Source organism: Cnephaeus nilssonii, assembly GCF_951640355.1.
Source record: "Cnephaeus nilssonii genome assembly, chromosome: 10".
NCBI lineage: Eukaryota > Metazoa > Chordata > Mammalia > Chiroptera > Vespertilionidae > Cnephaeus > Cnephaeus nilssonii.
In genome coordinates this window covers 33,168,299-33,182,623 of record NC_137081.1, presented here as the reverse complement: position 1 = coordinate 33,182,623, position 14,325 = coordinate 33,168,299, and the positions used below count along the sequence as shown (strand labels likewise).

General features: G+C 53.7%; 1 protein-coding gene across 2 annotated transcripts in view; it reads right to left on the bottom strand.

The window, feature by feature from the left end:
- Positions 1-10,278, bottom strand: part of AGAP1 (ArfGAP with GTPase domain, ankyrin repeat and PH domain 1) — a 413,559-nt gene extending 403,281 nt beyond the window's left edge. The window contains exon 1 of one of the 2 annotated variants that reach the window (XM_079783223.1): positions 10,066-10,278. In XM_079783223.1, the coding sequence (XP_079639349.1) occupies positions 10,066-10,228 (163 nt within the window). In that variant the 5' untranslated portion in view covers positions 10,229-10,278. The remainder of the gene's footprint in view (positions 1-10,065) is intronic. The other variant, XM_079783222.1, reaches the window with a different exon arrangement.
- Positions 10,279-14,325: the final 4,047 nt, after the last annotated feature.

The following is a 14,325-nucleotide window of genomic DNA, read 5'->3' as shown; positions in this document are numbered from 1 at the left end:
TCTGCTTCCCCACTCCCTTGCCCAGGCCCCCACCTTCCCTCACATGAGCTTTGGTTTGAACCCAGCCTGCCACTCCCACTCCCACAGCCCCCACCACATTCCTACCCCGCACGGCAATCACTGCAAGTCCCAGTGCGCCCCTCCCCAAACGGAAATCCATAATCAATAGTTTCCTGCTGCCCGGAAAGGCTCTCCCAGCCTGCTCTCTGGGGCTCACAAGGCTCTTCTCCCTCATTCTGCCCCTCCCCATCCCGAGTTCTCTGCAGTCTGGATGCCCCGCTCCCATTCCACAAGAGCCTGGAAAGCCCTCCCCTGCCTGATGCCTACCCATTTCATTCGGTTACTGCATCCCCTCCCGGCCCTCCCTCTCCCAGGCTGCCTGGTTATCTGTATTGCTGTGGCCTCCAGGGCTCGGGCAGAAGGGCTCATCTTCCACACATCTGCCTATCCTGCCAGACCCAAACGCTGTGCTTTGCCCAGTGTAGGAGCTTGATAACATCTTGCCTATTGATTCTCCCTTAGCCACTTCCCATACTAAACAAAGTGAAGATAAACATGGCCCTCCCACTCCCATCCCTCAAAATAAATATTTGCGTTTGTAAAGCAACTGGAATAGTTCACACAGGCACACACCCCGGGATCTGTGTTCATCTGCGTCCTGGGTTCTTATAAAAGCTCCCAGATTTGGCCTCAGTGGTGAGCGAGGCCTTGGGGAAGGGGGGAAGGGGGAAGGGGGGGGGGTGGTAATGGCAGTTCCCAGGATGGGCAGGAACAAAGAAAATAGCCCCTTGAGAATAGCAGAGTTGGCAACATTTAGCTTTTCTTTTTTTTTTTCTTTCGTGTTTTTGCATAATTGCTACAAACAACAGAAACCGAATAGTGCTAGCATGTACATATTAAGACCACAGAACAGTTCAAGCCAAAAGTAGCAAATGACTTTCCTTTCAAATATCAGCACAGATCCAAAGGGTACTGAAGCCCAGGACGGCTGTGGTGAGATGGATTCCAGAGGCCTGGGCTCGGCCAGAAAGAAGACCCCAGCTGAGGGCAGAGGTCTGTGACAGACAGTCACAGCAGAGTGGTACCCTCCACATTTTAAAGGGAAGTGCTTCCTGGTGAATGATTTCACTCACCCAGCCCCACGTAGGGAGCTGTAACTATTCAACTAACAAGGAAATAGCAGTCTGTAGACAACCAAAAATTTTAAAACCTAACATCTAAGACAGTGCCAGAAATGCATTAGCCACCTAAATATTTGCTTATTAATGATGGAAATCCAAGGAAGGAGACAGCAGCTGAACCAAGTCCTGAGTGTCACACGCTGGATCTTGAACAGCAATGAAAGGTCCCCCCTCCAGACTGGGGCCGCCCTCCAGAAGGTGAGGTTTCAGGATGGCTGTGTCCAGCTGGGGAGACAAGGTAAGAGGCCCCAGCACTCCGCTCCCAGCAGACACAGACAGGAACGGGACATGGGGGCACCAAAAGGCACGCACGAGAACACGCACAGTCACACTATTCATACCAGCCCAAATAGGAAACTGCCCACGTGCCCATCAACAGTAGAACAGATCCATCAACGAAAGCTGCGGTCTCTGCGACACACCGTGGGGCTGGGTCTCTCTGGCTGGCCACCTCTGGTTCTTGACCTGGATGCTGGGTACACACGGGGGACAGTCGGTGGAAACTTCCTCGCCTTCTTTATTTAAGTTATATGCCAACAAAGGGTCCAAAACAATGAGGAAGACTGAAGTGGATCTCAATCCCGCCAATCCCAAATTCCAAATAAGAATATGTGGGAAATCAGACTCAGGCGTGGTTGTCGGGGCTAAAACTGAAACAGTGCTTTTGTTTGGTGTTTGTTTGTTTGTTTGAAAAAAATCAGGTTGGCCAGCCTGTGCTAGCAGGACATGTCAGAACATGAGGAGACTGAATCACTGCCCACAGCAGCACCCCAGATCTCTGAAAACAACCAAGGGGGACAGGCAGACTTCCGGATGCTCCCCTCACAGAAGAGGACAGGTGGAAACATGAACAGCTGAACGCCAGGGCAATCAGCTCTCCCCAGTCCATTTCTACCACATTACACAAGTTTCTTACCTTACCTGGAACACCACACTTTGCCAAAGACCCCCATTGGCCCCACACGGAGCCCACGGAAGAAGTAAAGACTCAGAAAACGAAGGCAGGGCTTGTTGTAGGCATTCATTAAAAAAAAAAAAAATTCTAATTCCTTCAAGTATCCTCAACACGGATAGTATGTCTGTATCAACTAAAATTCATGGAACCAAAACTAAATTCACTTCCTAAAGACACTGTTCTCCCCTCACGACCGTGACCTGAGGATTCGGTAATAGTATCTTCTGCAAGGCACTTCTTAAGCTGGAAATCAGCATGGTTCTATTTGCTAGAGGCTCTTCCATGTTGACATTTCTAAGACCAAACATAAATCGTTGGTGAACATAGCTGGGAATTAGTTGGAATTCTTCTCCCAGAACCATGAAAAGTGTTTCCCACCATTAGAAAAAAAAAAAAAAAGAGGCAGCTTCTAACCATGAAGCTAATGACAACCAGACGGCATGAGCGATTTTAAAGATCAGACAGTTGCTTGTGTAGAAACACTGTACAAATACTCCAACACTGCAGCCCAAAAAAGACCATCGCCACCGCGCAGGGGAAAGTGTGAAATGTGCGGATGAGCCCCGGCTTAAGCACCACCGCCAGCCTGTTCCCCAGCGCGGGGCGGCACCTGTCCAGGCCGGCGGCGAGTTCCGATGACCGGTGGAAGAAACAATATCGGAGTGATGACAGCCCCCCCTGGGCCCTGGGCCCCACCCTCCAGCCTATATTTAGTCTGCTCTTCATGGAAAATCTCCGACCTCAAACACAGACAAGCTATTAGGCTGGTTATTCAAAGGGTCCATTAACAACCTCTTCTGGCGGGGATGGTGTTTGCCCTACTTCCCCACCCCCCAGCCCGCAGACCTAACCAAGACCCCTTTGGCCCTGGTCAGTTGTGAGTGAGGAACGCAGGGAGGTGGGGGACTGGACCCAAACTACAGGGCCAGCCCTGCCCCTGGACGGGTCATCGGTGTGTCTTAGGAAAGTCACTCCACACAGAGCCCTGTGTGCAGGCAGGCTCCCCACACGTAAAACGGGTGCTCCCGGAAGGCTGGGCTCACAGAGCACACAAGGCCTCGCACTCAGGCCCGTACAAAAATAACAGATGCTGCAGAGATTAGAGACCGACATCTGTAGACTGCATTTTGCTCCTCGGAGAAAGGTACTTAACAAAGGGAAGGAATTATGTAGCTAAGCACCGGATCAGAACCCCGAACCCTGGATTTTAAAAATAACTAAGCCTGATCCGCTCTGCCAAACTCAATCACTTAAAGAGAAAGACTCACAGGATCTGGTGCGCTCCGAAGGGGTGGGGGAGTGGGGACGTGGGTTTGTTTGAATGTTAAGAAATGCAAGACAAGACCAAATCAGTAGTTAAAACAAGCCAGAGCCAGACTGACACACTATAAACACCTGCAGGGGACACAGGAAAAAAGAAGGATGCAAAATAAGGGATTTGGGTCTTAACAAAATAAAAGTCTGGTTTGGACAAAAAAACAGAGGTGGGAGGAACAGGGCCGCAGGTTTTGTTTTGCAGGTCCCTGCAGCTGCTGTCACTGCTTCTCCTCCTGACTCACTTCCTTCAGGCTCCCCCAGCAGCCCTGTTTCCATGCTAATAACACATCGCTCCCCCTTTTCACAGAAATGCTCCTTCAGCTCTGAAACAGCAGCAACAAAATGCATGGTCTGCTTTGCAAGTGAATTCTGAACAACCCCTGTGGGAGGAGGCAGGAGAGGACACTACAAATCCACAATCTCTGAAGACCCGACGGAAAAGCCACGGACCCACAGACCGGGACTTAGAAGGAAATGGGACAAGAGCAGGTCCCCTACCGGATTCCCTTGACAATGTCCATCCCCTCCTGGGGCGCTCAGCATTGTGGAAGAGTGGACACAGACTTGAAGCCCCTGGGACCTGGGTTGAAATCCCTCTTCCACTCATCCAAGCTGTGTGATCCCTGGGCTAGGGCCTCCCTTGTAACCTGCAGGGATGGGGAGAGGAAGGCCGCCTGGGAGTGAGTGCTGGAGAGCTGGCCCAGAGATGCCCGGTTCCCTGGGACTCCTACCACCGCAGCAATGCCTCTCCAAGTGCGTCCGGGGCCAGCAGCACCAGCGTCCTCGGGAATCTGGTTAGCACAGCACATTCTCGGCCACTCTGGACCTACAGAACCAGAAACTCTGGGGAGGGGGCAGCAATCTGTTTCCCCAAGACCTCCGTGTGATGTGACTGCACGCTCAACTTTGAGACGCATGGCTCTCAGTATTTCACTGAAGATACCACATTAGGTCGGTCGTCTGGCCCAGTGGTCGGCAAACTCATTAGTCAACAGAGCCAAATATCAACAGTACAACGATTGAAATTTCTTTTGAGAGCCAAATTTTTTAAACTTAAACTTCTTCTAAAGCCACTTCTTCAAAATAGACTCGTCCAGGCCGTGGTATTTTGTGGAAGAGCCACACTCAAGGGGCCAAAGAGCCGCATGTGGCTCGCGAGCCGCAGTTTGCCGACCACAGGCCTGGCCTGTCCCTCATTTGCCCCTAAGGACGAAACTGGCCCTACGTCTAAAACTCACACCAACATAAAGAAACACCAACCTTTTGCACAAGCTGCCAGGATTCAGCAAGCAGATCTTTTTCTTACCCTTCGTACACTAAAGAAAAGTCTCCTTTTCACCCAAGCTACCCACCAGATCCCAAAGGTGCGCAGCCCTAACATCTGTGCTCCAAGATGTTTCAAATGCCCTCACTCCGGCCACTGGACAAACACTGTTTACACTAACAATGAGGAGCAGAAGAACCCAAACTCCAGAGAAAATGTTAGCTCCTCTGGCAAGTCACCCAGTCAACCAACAATTCCTAGGCAGCTTCCAAGGGCAAAAACACAACACAGTAAATCACTGAGGAGATAAAAAATGAACACAGCCCTGACTGGTTTGGCTCAGTGGATAGAGCGTCGGCCTGCGGACTGAAGGGTCCCGGGTTCGATTCCGGTCAAGGGCATGTACCTTGGTTGCGGGCACATCCCCAGTAGGAGGTGTGCAGGAGGCAGCTGATCGATGTTTCTCTCTCATCGATGTTCCTAACTCTCTCTCCCTCTCCCTTCCTCTCTGTAAAAAAATCAGTAAAATATAAAAAAAATAAATAAATAAATTCTAAAAAATGAACACAACTGACTTCTGCCCTCAAAGGGCTCCCAGTCCTTCAGGCTGGAGCAGTGTGAGGACACAAGCCAACGGGAGCTGGCGGGCCGGGCCTTCGTTGTGACAGGGAGAGGGGGAACGGACGCTGACATCACGCTGGAGGGGACACCTGGACGTGAAGGGGTCGGTCACTGCCCATAGGCATGCGATTTAACCTGGAAGCGACGAACAGCCAAGTGAGAATTATTTCTAAGGAGAAAACTGTGACATTTATGTCAGCAATTAAAAGGCCCAAACCTGCGCCATTTGATTAAACTTGAAAAATTACAAATACACTCGATAGTGGCCAAGAACAAATTATGCTCATCCATGGCGGGAAGATGTTTGTTCCCTAATGCACACACCTGCTACAAACGCATTAAATACATCTCTATAGGAGAACAAACTCTATAGGAGAACAAACTCTTCCTCAACTGTTGCTGTGGTAGCAACTTTGCAGAGAACATGATACTTCTGGTTATTTGCAACATTCTCAAACCCTCTCCAACACAGGACACACGCCTGGGGTGGCCGGCACACAGGACTTCTGGGAGCTGTGAGAAGCCCGGAGCTCCATTTCTATCTCACACGGAGCTGAAGAGCCAGCGCAGCCCAGTCCGTTTCTCGGGCAAGTCTGCTACACTGTCTGGGCCTCAGAGGTACCATCCATGTCACAAAACTGCCCAGGATGAAATGACATCATGCAGGTTAAGCACTTAGCATTCTGCTGAGCACAGATGCTGAACAAAGGAGCTGTTTCATGGGATTAGGGGGACCCCTGCCCCACCTTCCCCCGGCCCAGCCCTGGAATCCCCGTGTGCAAGTGCCCTTACCAGGCGTCCAGGCAGAGCTCGCCCACCAAGGACCGGGCCATCGTGACCTCTCTGGCCCCCTCCAAGGAAGCCACGCAAAGCACTGGCGGGGCCAGGGGGAGGCTTGGTCCCTGCTGACCTGCCGCCTGGAAAGCTGGTTGGGGGTCCGAGCAGGGCCCTGGCTGAATGAGCTGGCGGGGTTATCAGGCATCGCGGTTCCGCTGCTGGCAAGCTGAATTACAATGTGCCATTGCAAACAGAGACTTTATCCCGAAAAGAACAGGCTTTCCTTAACAAGAAAGGCAGTTGACTCATTTACCTCAACCCCATCAACCCCAGCAGGGCTTTTAAAAGAAGAACCATTAGGGGAGACCTAGCCAAGCTGCTCACACTGGAGGCAGGCCACTCCCAGGCGCTTTCCTGGGCACGGAGAGTACCCAAGCTGAGGGTTAACATTTCACAGCATGCCACACCCCTGTGGGACACCCCAGAAATCTGATCAGATCGATCTGAAAACCATCAGCAATGCTCCTCTGACTCCAGAGAACTGGGTGCGGGGAAGGAGACCCAGATCTCTCAAAGTCTGAAATAAAGCTATGGGGAAAAAAACAAAAAAACAGTATGGGGGCAGGGGGCACGGTAATGTTTTAAAACAAGATGGATAACAAATCCCATTCCCCGTGGCTGCACACAGAGTCACAGACCCACTCTTATCTGGGAATCCTCGTGAGCTCTTGCAACTACCCTATACACAATTCAGTCCATCTGATTAGAGATTTTCCAATCCAGGCCCACTAGAATCACTTTGAAATGAGCTTTTAGCCAAAACATCCTTCCCTTTGGCAAGGCCACTCCCCATTCCAACACCAAAAGTTCCCGAGGCTGCCAGAGAAAGAGAAATTTCAAAGAAATCGTGGCACAGCCAAATGCTAGAACAGCATGCCAACATGAGAAATCACGTGTTCAAAACTTTTCTTAACACTGAAACGTACGCACAGTATGCTAATCAGGAAACTTTGTAAGTGCAACTCCAATGTTGCGTCTGTGCACACAGGCGGGGACGGCCTCTAACAGGCAGTTGTCTCCCTTTGGTGGGACAAGCTACTTTTAAACTGTGTGCTATGACACACATATACAGTCCTCATTGGAAAAGATGTACATTTTGCCGCTGTAGCATCCTGCAAGGCTCGCAGGCAGAGGCAGACCTGCCGAAGCGTCTGAAGTTCCCAGTGATGCTCCGTCCGGTGCACGGCAGTGACCCCACAGGGCTCCTCCAAAGGCATCTGCAGTCTCCGGACCCCACAGCACTGCTCTCAGACTCTGCTCGAGTGGGCAACCCACACCCTACACCACTGCACAAAACTGTTGTGCACAGTTCTCTTCTCATACCAAAAAAAAGAAAAAAAAGAGTCCTGCCACAATTGAGTAAACTTCTCAATTTCTAGAATATCAAGGATACAGGCATAAATCACAGCCATATCTAACAACTGGCAGAGGGTGGGAGGACATTTCATTACAACCCAGGAACTCACATTTCCTTAGAAGGGGCCGTGTGAGGTGCTTTGGGAGGCTGCTGGTCCAGGCTCTCTATTCACATGGCCCTTTGGTTCACACCACACTTTGAATGGCCCCATTCGAATGTTCAGGAGGTCACTCTACCTCCCTGAACCTCCATCTTCTACAGACTGACAAAAACAAAGCTTGCCCACTCTCTCCCGGACACCGTGAGATCACGCGTGCAAAGAGGATTTTCGATCAAGTTCTATACAAATGAAGGTGATACTGCTGATAATGATGAAAAGCATGTTTGAATGATTCTGAAGCCTCAATAAATGAACAACAGCTCTGACACAATACAGACATTCCTTTTCTGACAGAAAAATAACACCACCATCAGAGCCCCAAGCAGGACTCGTTCACTGATTCTGAGTCTCATTAAAAATGACAAGGATTCAGCCAAGAAGGGAACTCAAGTCTCACATCATAAAGGCAGACATTAAGCTACCAAAAACTATCATCCAGGAACCACACAGTGTTTTCTTAAAAAAAGAAAAACAAAACCACATCCTCTTTCTAGAAAGCCCAATCAATAGCTTTGCTGGAAGTGCCCGAGACCCCCCTTCCCCCCCTCCTCCCTGGAGCTGGGCTCCAAGAATGGTGAACGAGAAGGAGGTGTCAGGCATCACCCTAGGCTGGAGGGCTCTGCACAGCCAGGAGGTGCTGGCCGCCAGGTGCGCTCAGGACTTGGCACTGACTTTCAAAGTGTTTCATCAGACTCTGGTGGATGCCCGAGAGAGCTGCAGGGAGACAGCGACACAGGCACACAGGCACAGTGCCCCCTCACTTGACGGCAACAGAACAGAGCTGGGGCTCCAGAGGAGACTACTGCCCCACCGCCTGACCATCAGCATCCTGGGCAGGTCCCAGGGCCACCCTCAGCCCCTGCCTCTCGAGGAATCTGGAAGCATCTCAAATTGCCAAGAGAGTGGCCAGGGGCACTGAGAGCCAGGCCCCACAGAAGACTGGAGCACTGCTCAGATCCTCTAGGGCCAGTGGTTCTCAACCTTCCTAATGGCACGACCCTTTAATACAGTTCCTCATGGTGTGGTGACCCCCAACCATGAAATTATTTTCGTTGCTACTTCATAACTGTAATTTTGCTAGTGTTAATGAATCGTAATGTAAATATCTGTGTTTTCCGATGGTCTTAGGCTCTATAGCAGCGGTTCTCAACCTGTGGGTCGCTAGCAGGGTCGCGCTTTCAAGTCCCCGGGGCTGCCAGATACCAAAAGGATCAGCACCACAATATTCACCTTCTCCACCTAAGTGGCCAAGCGTCAAAACAAGACAACCTGGGGTTAGTGGTGCAGACTGCATGGTGCCAAAGCAAAGCCCTCCTATGGCCCATGCCTGCTCCCTTGAAGATGGAGAGGAGGTGGTGGGTGACCGCCTGCAGCCAGGCTCTCAGACACATTCCTGCAGGGCCTCCCTCAACAGCGTCCCTACTGGCCTCCCATCAGGACAGTTCTGTATTGTGGACACTGGCCCACAGGGATGAAAGGGGAAAGGCTGCCGGCTGGCTGATTGACTGTGGCTGGGATATAACGCCACATTCCACATTTACATCCCAACTGGTCTCCCGAGCGAATCCTGGCAGGACCAAATGAATAAGGGAGACAATCCAGAAGCCAAGTAGCAGAGTAATAAGAGCCACCAGTCATCCAAAGAGAACACGGGGCCAGGAGAGGCCCCGTTGCCTCACCGTTCCTGCAGGGTCACAGCCTTGCCTGACTTGCAGTAAGGGTGGCTGGGCTGGCTTCCAGGAATGTGAACGTGAGACCCTGAGGCTGAGGAACCCCCTATCCTCCTGGTAAGGACCTTCTCATTCGGCCCAGGACTTTGACAGAAAACACTCTTTGGAGGCACAGGGACAGGCGGACGGGACACAACGCTGCCTGCAACGGAGCTGACTCTGCAAGAGCTCCGCTCATCTGCCTCCACCGTGCCCCTGAAACGAAGCAAAGACACGCTGGCAGAGCCTCACGCCCCACAGCAGCACTTCTCCACACACATCTTCAACGTCCGGCAAGACGCTGGGCCCTGATCCGGTAACCTGTCACGGTCCCGGTGGCGCCAATCCCTCCAGCTACCCCTAGGCATCAGCTGGGCCGGTCGGGTCACTCGGGCGACCCAGGACACAACCACGTCCAGCCACTTCCTCACAGGAGAGACTCTACTACCCATCCTCCCTGGCAGAGCTCGGCCCTCGGCCTCCCCTGGGCTCTCGCCCGGCCTGCAGGGTAAGAAGCACTGCAGTGCTCACTCGGCCGGGCAGCCGCGTGCCACGGCCCGGCGCGTGTGTACATACACTCAAGCACACACACATGCGCGCACGCCGCGCCGGTGGAGCCCGCTCCCCCGCGCTTTCCAGAAGCCCCGCGACAGCCAGCCCTCACCTTCGATGGCGATGACATGCTCCCGGATCTGGTTCTGCAGCACTGGTTCCTCCACGCGCTCCAGCAGCTCATAGATGGAGTAAATGTTGGGATGGACCGACTCGAAGCGCTGGATCTCGGCCCGGATGGCAGCCGAGTTGGCCAGCTGCTGCTGGTAGTTCATGGTGCAGGCGCCCCGCCCGGAGCCGCGCGCCCCCCGCCGCCGCCGCCGCCCCGCGCCCCGGGGCCCGCGGGCCGCCGAGCCCGGGGCGCCGCAGCCCCCGGGGAGCCGGGCCCGCCGGCGGCGGGCGGAGGAGGCGCGAGAAGAAAGGAGCCGGCGGAGCAGGCGCGGGGCCGGCCCGCGGACTCAGTTCATGGCCGGGACGTGCGGCCGGCGAGCGAGCGGGCCACGGCGCCCAGGTCAGCGGGCCCCCATGGAGCGCTCCGCGGCGGGCGCGGCCGGCCCGGAGGAGGCTCGCTCCGGCGCCTTCCTGTGCCGCAGCCGCTTCCACCTCTAGACACTGCCCCGCCGAGCAGCCATTAAAGCCAGGCAGCCGCCGCGCTCCGAGTGCCGCGGCCGAGGGCCGGCCCCCGGGCAGCGGCCCCGCCGATGGGAGCGCCGCGCGGCGGTGTGGGTCTGCGCGCTGTGTGCTGCGCCAGCCGGCGCGCCGGAGCCCCCGCGCCGAGCCCTCTGTGCGCCGCTCGCCGAGTCGGGACCGAGCCGCAAGCGCCGTACCAGCCGCGAAGCCAGCTCCCAGTGCCGCCAGCCGCCGGCCCGGCCAGCCCCCTCCCTGGCACGCAGCGCTCCGGCCCACGTCGGCCCCGCCTCCGCCCCGCCCGCCAGCGCGCTCGCCGCCCTCCGGCCGCTGCTGCCGCATCCACTGCGTCCTCAAGCGGCGCTTCCCAGCGCGCCGGATCCCGGGGAATTGCGCCAGGCTCCGCCCCGCGCCGGTCTCTGGGCTTCCTGGGACTTGTAGTCCTCGCCGCGTCGGCGCCCCGCGGGGACCGCGGAGAGGGGGCGTGAGGCCATCGAGGTCCGGTGCGCAGCTGGGGCCCGGGGACCGAGGGCGCTGGACCTTTCAGCCCGCCGGCCTCCGGCGCGGCCCAGCTCCCGCCCAGCCCTCTCTGCGGGGCCCGACCTGCCCCGCGGTTCCCCGTGCCTCGGGACCCGGGAGGCACTGCGCGACCCCGCCCCCCCCCCCCCCCCCCCCCCGCTTTTTTTGTTTCCAAGCGGCAGTTGCGAGGAGCCGCTGCGACTCGCCTCTCGCCAGTGTATCCCAATGGCAGTTTGTTGTCCTGGCTCCGCACCCCCTTTTTTTTTTTTTAAACTTTTGGCCTTCTTTCCCGAAAGTGACGTGCGTGCTCCCTCGGGGTCCTGGGTGTTCACACTCCTGGAGTGAACCGAAGTTTAGACAAGGATGAGAGCTAGGTGCCATGAAATGCTACGGAGGCTTCCTAGGCATTCTTTTCCTGAAAAAAAAAAAAAAAAAGATATATATGACACAGATCTGAAGCTGCAGCCTCTTCAGCGCTGCCTTCTGCTCCGAGTGGGTCCCCACCCCGTTCCCGGCATAGCTCAGCCCCCGGGACCCCGCGGAGCTGGACCACACTGCAGCAGCTGCCCCAGCGCGCAGAGGGCTCGCCCACGGGTTTGAGGCAAATGAGACCTTGATAGATGTGCCTGGTTTGCGCGCACCAGCCCAGACCCTGTCTCCACCCCTCTTTGGAAAGAGAAGTCAGCAGCTCTGGCATCCCCATTAAAGCCAGCTCAGGCTTCCCCTGGTCCGCGTGCAGCCTGAGTGTGGCGTAGGCACCGGGGTACCCCTCCTCGTTGGGTTATAGTCTCTGGGCTCATAATTCCCCAGACAAATGTTAGAAACATCTTCGGCATTTTGGGCCTTTGTGCCCTCCTCCCCACTCCCAAGTCCCAGCAGGGTCCCTGACACATTAAGCCAAGTTCATCCCTCCATTAAACAAAACCTCCCCTCCCCCGGCCCCTGGCAGTCTCCCTTCTCCTTTCCATCTCTATGAATTTGACTACTCTAGGTACCTCCTAAGTGGGACTGGCTTTTTTCACTCACCATAGAGTCCTCAAGGTTTATCCATATTGCAGCATGTGTCACTTTCCTTCATTTTTAGTGCTGAATTATAGATCACATTTTGTTTACCCATTCATCTGTTGATGGACATTTCGAACCTGGGTGTGCAAATATCTCCTGGCTGTTTGCTGCCCAGGAGTGGGGCTGCTGGACCAGGCAGGTCCTTGCAGTGGCACGTCAGTGTGAAGCTCGGTTCCACTGAGCCGTCTGCTTCCAGGCCAGGGTCATAGCTCCTAAGATTTGTGCTGGAGCACAGTAATTAGAAGGCTGCAGCCTCAGAGCGTCACAGAATTGACACTATGGAAGGGACCTTGGCGTCCTTTCACGCACTACAGAGAAAACGGAGCCCCACAAGTGAAGTCACTTTCCCGACTGGCAGTGTTTGGTAGAAAGAGACCCAGGAACAGAACTGAGTCTGTGAAAGCTCCCAAGTCCTGGACCCACACAGGGGTGGGGCCCAATATGGTCACAGACCTACCAGGTTGGGGGTGTCAGGGAGCCCAGAGCAGGGGTGGTGGCCACCCCAGTGCAGAAATTCCACTGCTTAGTGGCCAGAGCCCCACCCTTGCCTGATAGGAGTAGCCACACAGCAACTGTTGCTGTCATTGTTCATTTTTCCCAAGTGAAGGTAAAAGGCAGAGATGCCTTAGGCTCCTAGCAATCTCCTCAAGCCATCTTCCATGCGCCATGGAGGCACTGGCCCACCTTCCTGTCAGCTTCCGGGGGTGCGAAAATGCATTGGTAATCCACACACCAAGTTTTATACAGACACACGCTAACATGATCATGTAAATCATTTCCTCTGTGTATCAAATGCAACATGCATGATAATACCGAGTGTATGGATTCTTCTCTCATAAAATGGAAGATTGATTTGCTTATACACATTCTGTAAGCTGATGAAAAAGCTGGTTTTATACACATAGCTCTGGCTGATGAACAAATTAGGCATTGAGAAATAAGATGCAAATGAGGAGTTTACAGACACTTTTGAAATTATATAATTGTCTCCCACATCATGTGAAAACCAAGTAATGATTTTGAATGGATTGATGGAGGCAGTCGGAAGGAGGGCTTCTGTAATGCTTACCCACTTTATTTTCTCTCATCACATTTGGCATATATTTTTGAAAGCGTCTTTACACTTGAGCTTTTTTGTTTGTTTTATAGATGATCGGCTACAATATCTTTGGGAGTTTTGTTAAACTTCATAATTTACTACCTTTGGGAAACTGTTGCTTTTGATGTTCCCTCTCAATGTACACAAAATGACAGCAACCCAAAACTGCTGTTCTGTTCTTCAATTGTTGCTTGGTTTCCAAATATAGATTCAGTTTAAATATTTATCAAATCGCTGCCAAATACTTGGCTAGGCACCTTTTGACCTTATCTCTTTTAACCTTGGGGACCTTGCAGGGCAGGTTTGGGAGGTGGTGATTCGCCCAAGGCTACTGCCAGAAGTGACACACCCAGAATTTAAAGCCCAATTTTCTATTTCCCCAGTGTAAGCAGGCATGCCTTCCATCCTAAGCACATCCCAACTTTAAAAACACAATAGCGTATTTCATCAGCGTGATCCCGGACACATTTCTCTGATATAGAAGACAAGCCCATCACAAAACATGTTCAGGTCCACATGCATGGTTATTGTGCTGCTTCCTGTGTAACTGAAGGGCACTTTTCCTGTCCCGACCTTGCTCTTTTATCGACAACCAAAGCAGGGCTATGGTCTAAAACAGTTTATGAAAACCAAGGCAGTTTCTAGAAGTTCCTTAGAAATGAGTGCAATCCCCATTTCTTTCCCTGAAAAGGCATTGCTCTGGGGCTCCAAGGGTTGTGCCATTATCCGGCCCTGCCTTGTCACTCCCAGGGTAAAATGGCCTCGGTGGGGTGAAGTGGATGCTCTAGCCAATTCTTCTCCCCCAGACCTGGAGCAGAACATGAAGTGGTCCCCGACTTCTGGCAGCAACTCCAGCCCTGGGCAAGTCACCCGCCTCCGCTTGCCAGCAGACTGGACCACGGCCTGGCTTGCTCTCGGCCAAGCCGCAATTCTGGAAGCGATGATCGGCCCAACCGGTCTTGTGCTCCTGAGGCCAGCACGCCAGACCTGCGCCCAGCACCTCCAGATGGCCCTTCTTCATGGATCAGATAACAGAGGCTCAAAGCTCGCCTGGAGTCACCC